The 14,370-nt window shown below is 38.3% G+C and overlaps 1 protein-coding gene across 1 annotated transcript; it reads right to left on the bottom strand.

Moving 5' to 3' along the window:
* Window positions 1–848: 848 nt before the first annotated feature.
* Window positions 849–13,504, bottom strand: LOC114050803 (keratin, type I cytoskeletal 26-like). The gene is made up of 8 exons (XM_027872732.1): window positions 13,018–13,504; window positions 12,034–12,116; window positions 8,450–8,606; window positions 8,167–8,328; window positions 7,947–8,072; window positions 6,446–6,663; window positions 3,387–3,454; window positions 849–1,290 (listed from the first exon to the last, which is right to left on the bottom strand). The coding sequence occupies exons 1-8, from the start codon at window positions 13,462–13,464 to the stop codon at window positions 1,139–1,141; spliced, it is 1,413 nt and encodes a 470-aa protein (XP_027728533.1). The 5' UTR covers window positions 13,465–13,504; the 3' UTR covers window positions 849–1,138.
* Between the last annotated feature and the right edge of the window lie 866 nt (window positions 13,505–14,370).

The raw sequence follows: 14,370 nt of genomic DNA, 5'->3' as shown, positions 1-14,370 counted from the left end.
TTTGTTGGAATCAACATATTTTCATTTTGGCTTCCATGTGCCATGATTCACCTTAATTAGTCCAGGGTAAATAAGTAATTGCCATTTAATTGAAGTCTTTGTAAGTGATGTGTGTATGACATAAAGGATATGACTTTGCCAAATCATCAGTACGGTTGGAGATAGTTTTGGATTGGCCAATGGAATTGTTGGGATCATAAATTGTATCAACTTTCCATAAGCATGATCATGAAGTAGGCAGAATGGCAAAATTAACAGAGTAGAGGGCTCTGAGAGTTCCAGACTTGAATTTGAATTCTGTCTCTGACAATTATTGATTGACTGATCTTGGACAAGTCACTGGATTGCCTTCACCCTCCATTTCTTCATCCATAAAAGAGGGGGGTTAAATTTCTAGATGATATCTAAGGTCTCTCCCACCCAATGGACCCATGATCCTAAGAATATTCATTTATAGTTCAATACTCTGGTTTTATTTAAATGATGAGTAAATAGTTCCAAGAACTGGGCTCAATTACTACCATCATAGGTGCTAGAGAAAGGCAGCCATTTGTGAGTGATCATTCACTATTTTTAGTGCTAAGTCTCTGATGAGATATTGAAATATATGTTAGTCTTTCCAATAATATGAATGATACTAATGACATGGAATTAAGAAGAGTTTGAGAGCTGAGGTCCCACATTTATTTTCTATTATATCCTTGGTATGGATCTATTGAGATTTTTTTGGGGGGGGTAGTAGGGTAAGGGGATTTAAAATAGCCAGCATCACAAAAAGTGACTTGCAACAGATGAATATTTATTGAAATCAAAGCATAGAAGGAGTAAAGTTTTTATTACTCTAAAAAAAAAAAGTCTATATACCAAGAACAAGTACAAAGGAAGAACAGAGAGACATTTCTGGAAACATTTTTCAGGAGCACAAACAATTTCCTTGTGTAACTTTTGTTTGTTTTTAATTTTGTTTTTGGTTGACCAGATTGGTGATTTCACTGATATAGGGAAGCTCCTGCAGAGAAACTTCTACCAATGAAGACTGCCATCTACTCTGTAACTTCTGGTCTCAGAGTGCTGCCAGAGGTATGTTATTTCACCTATGAAATTTTGCAGAGGGAAGCTTTTCATTGACCTGTCAGCCTTATGGTGCTTTAGAAGGCACCCTCTGTTCCAGTGCAATGTTGCTTATCTTAGAGGACTTTTCTTCCACCGAGTGGACCTTCACAGAAAGGACTGGACCATTTGGATCTCTTTCCTGAACAACTGTTGTGACCACAGTGCTTTGTGCTGAGTCTAGAAATGAACCAAATACGGCATTAGTTCTCATGTAGCTCATGTTCCAATGAGACCACCAGATCATGGGGGGTGGGGGTGGGTATGACAGGCAGTCCTAGTTTTGTATCTGACCCTGGATATAATTTGGGATAGGGTATCTTTTGTCATATGTAAAAATACATTGATTTAAATTGATGCTTATTTAGATGCAGGACTGACTTTTATACATTGACAGTTTCATTTTTATTAGTAGATGTTTAAAAGTGCAGAATAAAGTGCCAGAGTCCCACAACCTCTTACTGCAAGGGTCTTGTGACCTCCCATGTGTGAACATCTGAACTAATGCAGAAAGATTCAAAAGGTGTTGTCAAGGCCCTTGGGACACAGAGTTATGATCTCCCTTCAACTACTTTTTATGTGGCCATGGACTCAAGGTCATTTACCAACTTGTTTACCTTTTTCTGCAATCTCTCTAAATTATCAATCTCTTTTCTAACTTATGGTGCTCAGAACTGAACAAAGAAGTGGTCTGAGCAGAGACCAGAAGGAGGATTGCATCCTTATTCCTGAAAATTGTGCTTCTTTTAATGTGCCATAAGATCAAATTAGCTCTTTTGGTCACCACATTGTGCTATTGACTGACTCTGAGATTGCAGTCCATTGAAATCCACAGATCTTTTTTAGACCAACTATTGTCTAACCATACCTCCCTTATCTTATGCTTTTTAGACTTACTTTGTTGAATCCAAAAGTAAAACATTACATTTGTACCCGCTGCATTTCATCTTGTTAGATTGAGTACAGTGGTTTTTTTTTTTTTAATCCTTACTGTCATCTGGCATGTTAGTTTTCCCTCCAGCCCTTGACTCTATTTATATGTGTCCATGTTGTTTTCCCTCAATAGAATATAAGTTTCTTGGGGTCAGGGATATTTTATTTCTGTCTTTGTATTCCCAGCACACAGCACAGTGCCTGGCACATAGCAGATGTTTAATAAGTGCTTGTGGATTGTGGATTGGATTCCTGCCCTTTGGTGTTCACTGCGTCCGTGATATCAGGCAGACCACATTACAACCTGCCACAAAAGTCTTCCCTGGGGACAAGTACAACACATGGAGAAAACCACCCAGGAGTACCAGATCCCTGCAGCTGTACTACTCTGCAGTGGGAAGTCTCACTTGGTTCTTTTGTTTTTCTTCCTTCCAGGACAAATGGCTCTATAATCATAACATAATAGAAATGTAATGTCTTATATTTGAATTCAACAAAGTCAGCTTAAAAAAGCACAAGATAAGGGAGGCATGGTTAGACAACAGTTGGTCTAAAAAAGATCTATGGGCTTCAATATGATATAGCTGTGCAATCCTGAGCAAGTCACTTAACCACATGGGGACAACTTCATAGGACTGTTGTGAGGATCAAATGAAATAATCTTTATAAAGTGCCTTGCAAACCTTAAAGTGTTATATAAATATTTATTGTCATTGTTGTTAATGGGCTAGCTTTTAACAAACCCCAGTTGGGTGTTCTGGATCTCTCTGACTAAAAAATACTACAAAACCATTGCTTGTAGGCAAACTGAGATTAGGGCTATTGAAAGTCTATTAAAAATCTGCCTGCCTCCCTGTCCCTACAGTTCAATCGCTCAGCCTCTCTGATTATGGCACTTGCAGGATTAAATAGCATTAGTGCTCTGTCAAAGATGGACCTTAGGTGATATGGATTTGAAACAAAGAAAGATAACTTCTTTGGCATCTCACCTTGTTCCCCTAATCCTATGGTTTGTGCTAAAATGATGTTTATATCAAACTTTGGCAAAGACATTTATATCAAACTTGGAAAATGACAAAGTCCTAGGTTAATAAGACTTTTATGTGAGATGCTGTTTTAGTATCTTTAGGATTTGGTCAAATTTGCTCTAACCAAATGCCCCTAAATAGATGACAAATAGCCAGACCTATAATAATGACCATCCATACTTCATTATAAAGATAAATTTACTGGAGGAAAAAATACTGTTTCCTGAAAATACAAATCATTTATTTTGACAAATACTTTGATGAGATCCACCTTAACTTTGAACACATAGTTATTCCTAAAGAAAACTTAAATACCTTTGACTTGATTTTCTGACTTTGTTGTTCCATAACCTTTTGATTTCAGACATGCAGTTTTGCAGGATCTGTGAAGGAAAGAAGCCCATGCTCTTTATTTCTTGTGTTAGGGAACACAAACCAGAAACAAACCTTGCAAGTAAGCAGTCTATATAAATTTTATTAGGACTTTTCCTGCTAGTCACTTTTGTGGGGGATTTGATCCACCTTTGAACAGGTAAATTGAATAACACAAGATCTTTTCTGACAAGAATGTTTATACTCAGAAATCACTATGGTATTAGAACTAGAGCTCATGCCTCATTGGGTGGAGCAATGGCTCAGCACTACAAAGTTCTAATTCCCTCATTTTGATCAATCAGTCAAAAAAATTGTTTAAAGCATAGTTCCTTCCTCTTGGCAGAGAATGGGGAATTATGTGGGCAGAATGTTATATGTATTGTCAAGTATGGTCTCTAAATAAGTCATCTTTACTTAAGAGCATCTCTTAGTTAGGGAAGAGGGTTCAATGAGAAAGTGCTGAGGGCTCACCTGGAAATGACTATGATGCAAGAACACAATATATCAATAAAACTTATTAAAATATTTGTTGAGTGCATACTACTATATGCAAGGTGGTGTACCAGGCACTATGGGAGAATAAAAAAGTGTAAGACACAATACCGATTCTCTAGGAAACTATAATCTGTTTGGGAAGGCAAGACATATACATAAAAAGACTACAATAGGGGAGCATTGTTAGCATAGCAGAAACAGCTATGGATTTGTAGTTCTAGGACTTGGGTTCTTATCCCAGCTCTGGTGGTAACTTACAAGCTGTATAAGCCACTTGGCCAAGTCACTTCCTGACTGCCTTCAAGATAGTTCAAATGCCATCTTCTATAGGTTTTTCCTAGCCCCTCCTCCAGCCCCCTTTAGCTGCTGGAGCCTTCTCATCTAAGATTACTTTCCTTCTGCTTTGTATGAGTTTTATGTACCTATTTATTTGCATTTTGTCTTCCTCATCAGAATGTAAATTCCTTGAAGTCAGGCACTGCTTTTGTCTTTCTTTGAATCCCAGGAGCTTCATACAGTGCTTAGCATATGCCAAGCTCTTAATAAATGCTCACTGATGTTTGACTAATTCTCTGAAGCTTAATCTCCGACTCTATATGATAAGACATCTGAGGTTCTTCGGGCTCTAAGTTGGGGATCTTGCAAACTTAATACAAGGTAGTTAACAATATAACAAGGAGTTTGCCAAGTGAATGAAGAGAGACACAGATGTTAGAGGAAAGAGAGAACACCGTGGGCTAATTAGGGAGGCTTGGGAGGCTTCCTAAAAGACTTAAGCCTTTAAGGAGTCCATTGGCCAACTGGGACCCCATGAATAACTTATGGAATCCCTCTCATTACCTATATTTTAAGTGGAAATAATAATGACCTACCAAAAAGAGTAGGTAGGTTAAGAAACTAATAAAATAGCAATAGAATATGGAATTTGACATAAAAATGCAATACACAGCAGAACATTTTAAAAAATCTTCCTTGTGATTAGGGTAGTTTAACTTTTTTACATCTGTATTTGAATATCTTCAAAATGCATAAAAACTAATATATCAAGGAAATTTGATTCTGCTACCTGCTTTTATTTTTCTTAGATGTGATAGCAGCTTTTAATAAGTTCTTAGTATACACTCATATATATTTGTTGCAAAAATCTTAGAGCAGTGTTAAGCTCTTTAAACTTAAAACTACACTAAGAATTTTGAGACATTCTGCATACATACATATATAATAGATTATATGTTATATATAAACAAATATGTATTTGTATTTTTATATTCACATATATTTACACATAATGTATGCAAATATGTATATACATATATATGCAAAATGTACGTATAGATTATATGTGCAAATATGTAAGCATTTACATATATGAATATTTATATATATGAAAACATTTATGTTTACACAAATATAAATAGCTGATACATATGGTATCATGGAAGGACTGCTAGATTTAGAATTGGAATTAAAAGACCTGGGTTCAAATCCTGGTTATATTCTGCATATGTACATATATAATAGATTATATTTATATATAAACACAAATTATTTGTGTCTGTATATTCATGTATATTTACACATATAGATTATATATGCAAATATGTAAGTATTTACATACATAAATATTTATATATAATGTATATATGAAAACATTTATATTTACACAAATGTGAATAGCTTATATACAGATAGATAGCTAGATAGCTAGATAGATATGATATGATATGATATCCTGGAAGGATTACTAGATTTGGATTTGGAATTACAAGACCTGGGTTCAAATCCTGGCTACACGACTCTCAGAAAGTCACATAACCTCTCTGCCTTTGTTTTCTCATATGTAATTGATACCTGCACTACCTACCTCACAGCTTTCTTGTGAGGATCGAATAAGTAAAACATTTTGTAAGTTGTAGTACATTATATGTAAAGGCCAACTATCTACATTGGCATCATCTTTTGATCGGGATAAGACAATATGGAATAGAGGCTCTAGCCAGTCCTGGAGTCAGGAAGACCTGGGCTTCAGCCTGCTTCTGACACATCCCAGCTATGTAACCACAAGTGAATAGCTTAACATCTCAAAGCCTCCCAGGGTACTTATTCTCTTAGATTATTTAGTTATGGATAAGTTAAATTACTTCGCCTAAGTGGAGATGCTTTCTATACAAGGAGTTCCCTCCAGCTCTGAGAACACAGGTCCAGAACAAAACAAACGTGCAATTTGATCAGGACTTATTTTATTTTTTTTTAAACAAGTCCTGTTGCTACCTAATAAGCCTTCTTCAGAGAGAGCATGTTGTAGGTGCTGATGCTAGAAAGAACTACCTCAGATACTCACAGGTTGTGGGACCTGCAAATAATTTAAATTTTCAGAGCCTTAGGCAACTTTCTTTAAGATTAGAAGTCACCCAGAAAGTTGGCAATCTGCATTGATAAGGGGAATTTCCCTCACTGAAGTCTCCAGACCCAGTCCCTATCTTCTATCCCTAAGTCTTCTTTACCCTTCTTCTCCATCGATCAAGCAGCAGTAGGTTTCGATTTCTTTTTCTAGGTAGATCTTCATATCTAAGAGCTGCTCATATTCCACCTTCTGGCTTTCAGTTTCGGTGCGGATCTGTCGCAATTGATTCTCCAGGGCCCCAATCTGGTCCTGGATCTGGGAGAGTTGAAGACAGTAGTTTCCTTCTGTCTCTGCCAGGGAGCACTCATAAGAATGTTTCTGAAATGAAAATAAATAAAATAACATGCTAAATGTGCAAAATGGAAACAACAGGTTTTAGATTTTCTCCTGTATCTTCAAATGATAACTATTTGTTTAATATAGGAAGACTAAATGTTTTCATTTCCATCAGAAATCCTGGTAAGATTTTAAATATTTTTTCTTTGTTTAAAAACTTTCTAAATTAAAATTTTCTACTTCCTTTTCATTATTTATTTTCCTTTGTGGCTTTGAGGATGCAAATATAATGGTGTTTGTGATCAGTTTTAAATATACAAGTATTAGCATGAATAATGAGTGGTTATGTATATTTGAATTTTCATTAATCAAAAGATGACACTTGGTTTCAACCCAATGTAAATAAGCTACATCATTCACTTCAGGGGATTCATTATCCACACTGATTGGGACCTAGTTATACTCTTTCAATCCAATGAATTTGTATTAAGTGCTACTTTGTGCCAGAAGTGGTACTAGGCACTGGGCATACAAGGTGCAGTGGATAGAGTGCTCAGCCTGGAGTCAGGAAGACTCCTCTTCATGAGTTCAAATCCAGCCTCAGACTCTTACCAACTGTGTGACCCTGGGCAAGTCACTGCACCCTGTTTGCCTCAGTTTTCTCATCTGTAAAATGAGTTGTAGAAGCAAATGGCAAACCACTCCAGTATCTTTGCCAAGAAAACCCCAAATGGGGTCATGAAGAGTCAGACATTACTGAAAAAAAAATGACTAAATAGCAAAACCATGTGGAGAGTATAGATAGAATTGGAGGCATGCAACCTGCATGTATGTGCATAAATAGAAAGTATATACCAAGAAAGACAAAGTAACTTGAAGGAGCAGAGAGTGGGGGTGGCATGTGAGAATCACAGAATTTGCGCATTAGAAGGGACCTCAGCAGCCTCCTAGCACAACCAATACACAAAAGGACTCCCCACTCTAACATGCCAAACAAGGAATGTTCCAGCCTCTGGCTGAAGACTTCCAAGTACCTACTGTCTCTTAGGGCAGCTCATTCCACTCTTGGGTGGCTCTAATTATTTGAAAGTTTTTTCCTGACATCAAGTCTAAATTTGCTTCTTTTAAACTTCCACCCATTGCTCTGGGTTTGACCTTTTGGGGCCAAACAGAACAAAGTCTAATCTCTAGAGGCAATGAAGAGCCATGAGGTTGTTGAGGTGGGGTGTGTCATATGTTAAGATCTGTTTTTGGAATATGAAGTTGACAGGTGTATGGAGGAAATCATTGAAATTAAAGTCATTTTGATGACAACACTTACATACCATGGCCATGATGGACTGGAGTTCAATCTCCAGGGTTTGGAGATTGCGTTTCAATTCAGTAAGTTCGTTTCGGGCTGCTGTGGCCGCACCGACGTCATTTGAGATTTGCTGTTGCAGTGACGCACTCTGAAACATAATCAACAGGGTCATTTATTGTCCATAATTAATAAGACTGCTTCAAGAGAACTACCACTTGCCATGTTCCCTGAAAGATATATACCTTTTCATTGAACCAGGCTTCAGCATCTTTACGATTCTGCTCAGCTAAATCTTCATACTCGGCTCTCATGTTGTTCAGCAGAACAGTGAGGTCTGCTCCTGGAGCCGCATCCATCTCCACTCTCACGTTTCCACCAGCAGAGCACTGCAGAACTTTCATTTCCTGAAACAGATGAAGATGCTCACGCTGAATGACTTGGGGAAATACATTTCTATCAAAGGAACTTCTTGCTTGAGGATGAGAATCAAGAACTGGGTAGAACTGTCTATGTAGAGCACCCTACCTCCTCATGGCTCTTTTTGAGGAAGGTTAGCTCTTCACTGAATGTTTCATACTGGATCTCCAGATCCGTTGTGCACAAGGTCAGCTCATCCAGCACCCTTCGGAGCCCGTTGATGTCAGCCTCCACGCTCTGGTGCAGGGCCTGTTCATTTTCATACCTTAGAGGATATTAAAGTACTAGAGTTTGGTGGGCAGAGAGGATTGCAAAACCCACCATTGGCTCCCCATGATATTTTACATGTTGGAATTTGTAGAAGTGAAAGCTCACTTTGTGAGCTTTCCTCAGTATAGAAAACCCTAAAGATAGTTTGAGATTCACATTGATCTATGGAAGAAAGAGAGAGGCAATGGAGCATAGTGGATAGAGAGCTGGCCTTAGAGCCAGAAAGACCTGGATTCAGGTCCAGCCTCTGATATGTATGTGCTTTGTGCCCCTGAGTAAGTCATATCACCTCTGGGCATACTAGACAACTCAAAGAATTTAAGTTACATAGAACAGAAGTGACCTGAATTGACAGAAGGAGTTAGTCTCCCCTTTTGTCTGTTACCTATAGCACTGAAATCACAGGTCTGGTCCTGATCTGGAGATATTATTTTTTTGTTCACTTGTTTTTCAGTTGTGTCCAACTCTTTGTGACCCAATTTGGGGTTTTCTTGGCAAAGCTACAGAAGTAGTTTGATATTTCCTCCTCCAGCTCATTTGACAGGTAAAGAAACTGAGGCAAATGGGATTAAGTGTGTTGCCCAGGGTCACACAGCTAGAAAATGTCTGAGGCTATATTTGAACTCAGGAAGATGAGTCTTCCTGATTCCAGGCCTGGAACTCTTTCCACTACACTACCTAGCTGCCCAATCCCTAGGTATACATTCTGGTAGTGTTGAGTGTAATATAGAGATTTTTTTTTTTGCTTTTGAATAATTTCTTCCTTATAGTAGAGTACTGTGAATAAAATGTTTTGAGGTCTTTAGGGGCCTTTTATGTTATGATTTCATCAGTGTAGGGAAATTCTGGTATGAAAACTCTGTTGCAGATCACCAACTCATATGTAATGAAAAATTAAATGACTTGCCCTAAGTAAAAGATCAGAGGTTCAAACCTAGGTCCTCTGACTCCAAATCCAGAGTGACTTTTAATACAATAAGCAGCTTCCTATTCATGTATTACTATTAGTATAACTATTAGATATATAATAATGGCGTGTGTGTGTGTGTGTGTGTGTGTGTGTGTGTGTGTGTGTTTTGGTTGGACCTTGGATTTCACTGATGCAAGGAATTCCTACCTTTGAGACATACTGGCTGTGTGACCCTATGAAAGTCATTTAACCTTTCAGGGTCACAGACAAATCTCCAAGACTATAGATGGCAGAACTATTTTTGATCTGTATTGATGGAGGGAATTTCCACTCTGAGAGTTCCTCAAATCAATAAAAACTCAAGTCCACCCTACTTCCTCCCAAAGACGAACTCCCAGTGTGGAAACTCCCTTCACTAATACAGAACATCTTTCTTCTACAATGTATATTCTCAAACCCAAATCACTCCGGCTCTCATTGATAGGTCCCAGTCCAAGTCTCATTTGGTCATTGTTTGGGCTCTGATGGTTCAGAGTGTGGGTAAATAACAATTGTTTCTAAGTACTTGAGAGGTTAAGTATTTACCTATGGTTGCATGGCTAGAAGAGTCAGAAAGGACCTGAACCCAGGTCTTCCTGATTCCAAGGCCCTCTTTATACTCCATAATATTGATTCTCAATAAAATGCCCAAAAATCACTTTTTAAAGACTTCATACCTCACCCAGGGTAGAAGTGCAGGGGCTACTCATGCCCAACCCATTCTGATTGGCTCTAGAGTTTGATCTGTCCTTTTAATGACTGGTACCAGTTTTCCCCTCCTTGGGCAACTTGGTATCCCCAGCTCCCAGAGGGTCACCAAACTTTGTTGTGGACACTGTATTGAAAACCCACTGAAGCCCAAACTCTCCAGCTCAAGTGATCCACTATCCTCAGCCTCTTCCTTAGCTAGAATTGTAGCTGTGTACTACTATACCTGGCCTTTAGTAAAGTATTAAACTTAAAAAAAGTACAGCCACATGTTATTGAATGTCAACTTTTAGAATAAGCCTAAATGTACTATATATTTCATATTCCCTTTTAAAGTCTACTATGCCTCAGACACTTATTAGCTGTGTGACCCTGGGCAAGTCACTTAACCCTGTTTGTCTCAGTTTCCTCATATATAAAATAAGTTGGAGAAGGAAATGGCAAACCACTCCAGTATCTTTGCCAAGAAAACCCCAAATGGGGTCACAAAAAGTCAGACATGATTGAAAAACAACTGAACAACAACAACAACTTTAAAATTTTTGTGGTTATTATTTTATGCCTTTTCTTTAGTCTTCATATGAAACTTTCCATATTTCTTTTTGTGTTTATTATTTCTCACAGCATAATTACATTCCCTCATGTTTATTTGCTATATTTTGTCCAGAGTCATAACTGTGTAATATGGATTATTTCTAATGGAGTTTTTAAAGATTGAAGACATTTATCATTCTTTAAAAAGTCTTGAATCTCATTCACCTGATGATCTAATTTGCTTTCCAAATAGTAATAGCTGTCATTTGTAGAAAGCTTTAAAGTCTGCAAAGCTCTTTATAAACATTAGCTCATTTGGGTCTCACAACAACTCTATGATGTAGGTATGACAGGTATCATTATCCTCATTTTACAGATAAGGAAATTGAAGCTCAGGGAGGTTAAATGACTTGCCCCTAATCACAAAGCTAGAAGCTGTCAGGGCCTGGATTCAAACCCAGTTCATCCTGATCTCATCTTCAGCATTCTCCTTTGCCAACTTGCAAAGGAGAACACCCTCATCATAGATAATGTAGAGGAGTAAAAACTTAAGTCACATGCTAGGTGGTGCAGTAGATAATGCACTGGCCCTGGAGTCAGGGAGACCTGAATTCAAATCCAGCCTTAGACACTTACTTACTGTGTGAGCCTGGGCAAGCCAGTTAACCTTTGCCTGCCTCAGTTTTCTCAGTTGTGAAATGGGGATTATAATAGCTAACATCTATATAGCACTTACTATGTGCCAGTTTCACAGTTAGGTGGTGCAGTGGATAAAGTACTAGGTCTGGAGTCAGAAAGACCAGAGTTCAAATTTGACCTCAGACATTTACTAGTTGTATGCTGGGCAAGTCACTTAAACTCTGATTACATAAAACTGGAGAAGGAAATGGTAAACCACTCCAGTATCTCTGCCAAGAAAACCCCTGAACTGTTGGTCCACAGGGTCACAAAGAGTCAGACGCAACTGAACCACTAAAATGTGCCAGGCACTGTGCTAAGCACTTTACAATGATTATCTTATTTGATTCTCACAACAACCCTGGAAATAATAAAGCTATTATTACCCCCGTTTTATTGATGAGGAAACAGATCATAATAACACCTATGTCGAATGGTTGTTGTGAGGATCAAATTACATATTTGTAAAGCACAGTGCTTGGCACATAGTAGGTACTTAAAAAAATACTTGTTTCTTTCCTCCCCTCCAATTTCCTTCTGTGTCTGCACTTACTTCAGTCTGAAGTCATCTGCTGTCAGTCTGGCATTGTCATTTTGCAGGACAATGTTGGCATTGTAGGCAGTGGCAGAAATGATCTAGGAAATAATTGAGTAGATCAACTATCTATTTACAGACTTGATATGTTGAAGACTTAGGAAATAAAAGTCAAATCGCTTTCTAGAGGTCAAAGCCATTCTTAGTTTTCTTGGTCTTTGAAATAACTTTTTAGTAGTTAAACTTTTTTTTTCATTTTTGCACAAAACTGGTGGATATTTCTGCAAACAATATATAAACAAAGGAAAGATCTGTGATTTTGTCAGCATTGGGAGTTGGGGGGGGGGGCAGCAGGGTCCCTGTACCAAATGTCTAAGACTTAGTAGATAAATGTTAGCAAGGTATCTTGCAACTAGGTGGAGCAGTGGACAGACTACTGGGTCTGAAGTCAGGAAGATTCATCTTCCTGAGTTCAAATCCGGCCTTAGACATTTACAAGCTCTGTGACCCTGGGCAAGTCAATGAACCTTATTTTCCTCGGTTTCCTCATCTATCAAATGAACTGGAGAAGGAAATGGTAAATCACTCGAGTATCTTTGCCAAGAAAAACCCAAATGGGGTCATGAAGAGTAGGACATGACTGAACAAAAACAACAACAACCTCTGATTTCAAATTCCAGGGTTCCTTCTATATCATAATGCCCTTCTCACACTCTTCTCCTTTTATACTTGGGAAAAATAACTCCTAAAATAATAATAGCTGACATTTACACAGTGCATTAACTTTTGCAAAATATTTCACATGTATGTTCTCATTTGATCCTAGAAATAATCTTGCTATTATTATTGCCATTTTACAAACAAGGAAACTGAGGTTGGGAGAATGAGTGATTTGTTTGTGATTAGAAGCAGGATTGGAACCCAGATCCCTCTCGACTCCAAGTCCCACACTCTACAACCTGCCACAATGAATGGAAAAGTACAGGAATGTTGATTTCTTACCTGACTTCTGAGCTCTTCAATTATCAGGAAATATCTGCTATAGTCATGATCAAGTCCCCGGCTGGAGCCAGGGCCAAATTTTTCATACCATCCTTTTATCTTCAGCTCTAAATCTGCATTTGCTTCCTCCAAAGCTCTCACGTTTTCAAGGTAGGAAGCCAAGCGATCATTCAGGTTCTGCATGGTCACCTTTTCATTGCCAGAGAGCAGCCCGTTTTCATTTCCCAGAAAGCCCGCACAGACACCACTTCCCAAGCCCCCACTGAGGTTCCCACAATAGCTCCCTCCAGATGAGGCTCCCACCAGCGTACTAGAAAAACTACTCCCCACACCAGAGCCACCACCACATGAATTTCCAGCACTAAAGCCAGCTCCACAGCTAGAAAGCCTCACAGACCCAGGGCGAGAGCAAATCCGCCGGGGGCCACTAGAAAGGCGAAAGGACATGGTATTTCAGGATAGATGTGCAACCCTTTCCCAGAGAAGAGCGCAGAGTCAAAGTACGCAACGTCTGGTGTCATTCGCCTTTTTATATCCAGTTGGCAAGACACCAGTCTTAATTAGACCAATGTCTAGTAAAACGCTATTTTTTACCTAATTATCAGTTTCCATAAATTGTTTGATTTTAAATGGTGTCCCCTTGTAGGTGGAAAGATGCCTTGAGGGTATTTTTCTGTGTTTAAAAAGGTGCCAGGTGGAGTAATTTTAGATTATGGCCTTAACCTTCAGACTTTAAGATGAGTAATCATATCTATTCCTACACCTCTGCAATATTGTTTCACATGAAAAGAAGTAGGAGCTGGAAAGAGAAATGTTTGCTGCCTTTTCCCATCTTCCCAACAAAGATTCCCATTGCCTTCTCTTACTTACATTTGCTTTCTTATAGAAAGTGTGGTGAATTTAGGGTTAGAAGATCTGAGTTCAAATACTGTCTCTGCTATCTGACTTGTCTGACCTTAGGTAGGTCTCTTAACTTCTATGGGTTTCTATTTTCCTATCTGAAAAATGAGGGAGAGGCTACAATGCCTCTGAGATCCCTTTGAGCTTTATTTCTGTGATTTTGTGGTTCTAATCTGTTCAATGACTTTTTGCTCTTTTGGATTGATATCCTTAGTGATTGCTACTTTCTCCCCCCTCGTTTTGAAAATTTGCATTTTATTATTTTCTATATATTATTCTGTATGCCAGTTTTAACCTCCTCTCCTCCCAGTAGAATGTAAGCTCCTCAAGAACAAGGATTGTTTTGTTTTTTTTTCCCTTGTATTGCTAGCACCTTCATTACAGGAAACTGAGGTCTAGTGAGGTTAAGTGACTTGTCCAGTATCACAAAGCCAGCATTAAGATTTAGGTCTT

Source organism: Vombatus ursinus, unplaced genomic scaffold (assembly GCF_900497805.2).
Source record: "Vombatus ursinus unplaced genomic scaffold, bare-nosed wombat genome assembly UNPS02014801.1, whole genome shotgun sequence".
NCBI lineage: Eukaryota > Metazoa > Chordata > Mammalia > Diprotodontia > Vombatidae > Vombatus > Vombatus ursinus.
Note: the sequence above shows the minus strand (reverse complement) of the source record. Positions and strands in the feature narration are given on the sequence as shown.

Excerpts from the sequence above, each read along its gene's own strand:
- LOC114050803 (XM_027872732.1), bottom strand. The coding sequence starts at position 13,464 with ATGTCCTTTCGCCTTTCTAGTGGCCCCCGGCGGATTTGCTCTCGCCCT. Across the intron at positions 8,073-8,166 it reads AAGCCTGGTTCAATGAAAAG|AGTGCGTCACTGCAACAGCA; the intron begins GTATATATCTTT and ends ATTATGTTTCAG. Across the intron at positions 1,291-3,386 it reads GTCAGAAAATCAAGTCAAAG|ACTCAGCACAAAGCACTGTG; the intron begins GTATTTAAGTTT and ends GTTCATTTCTAG.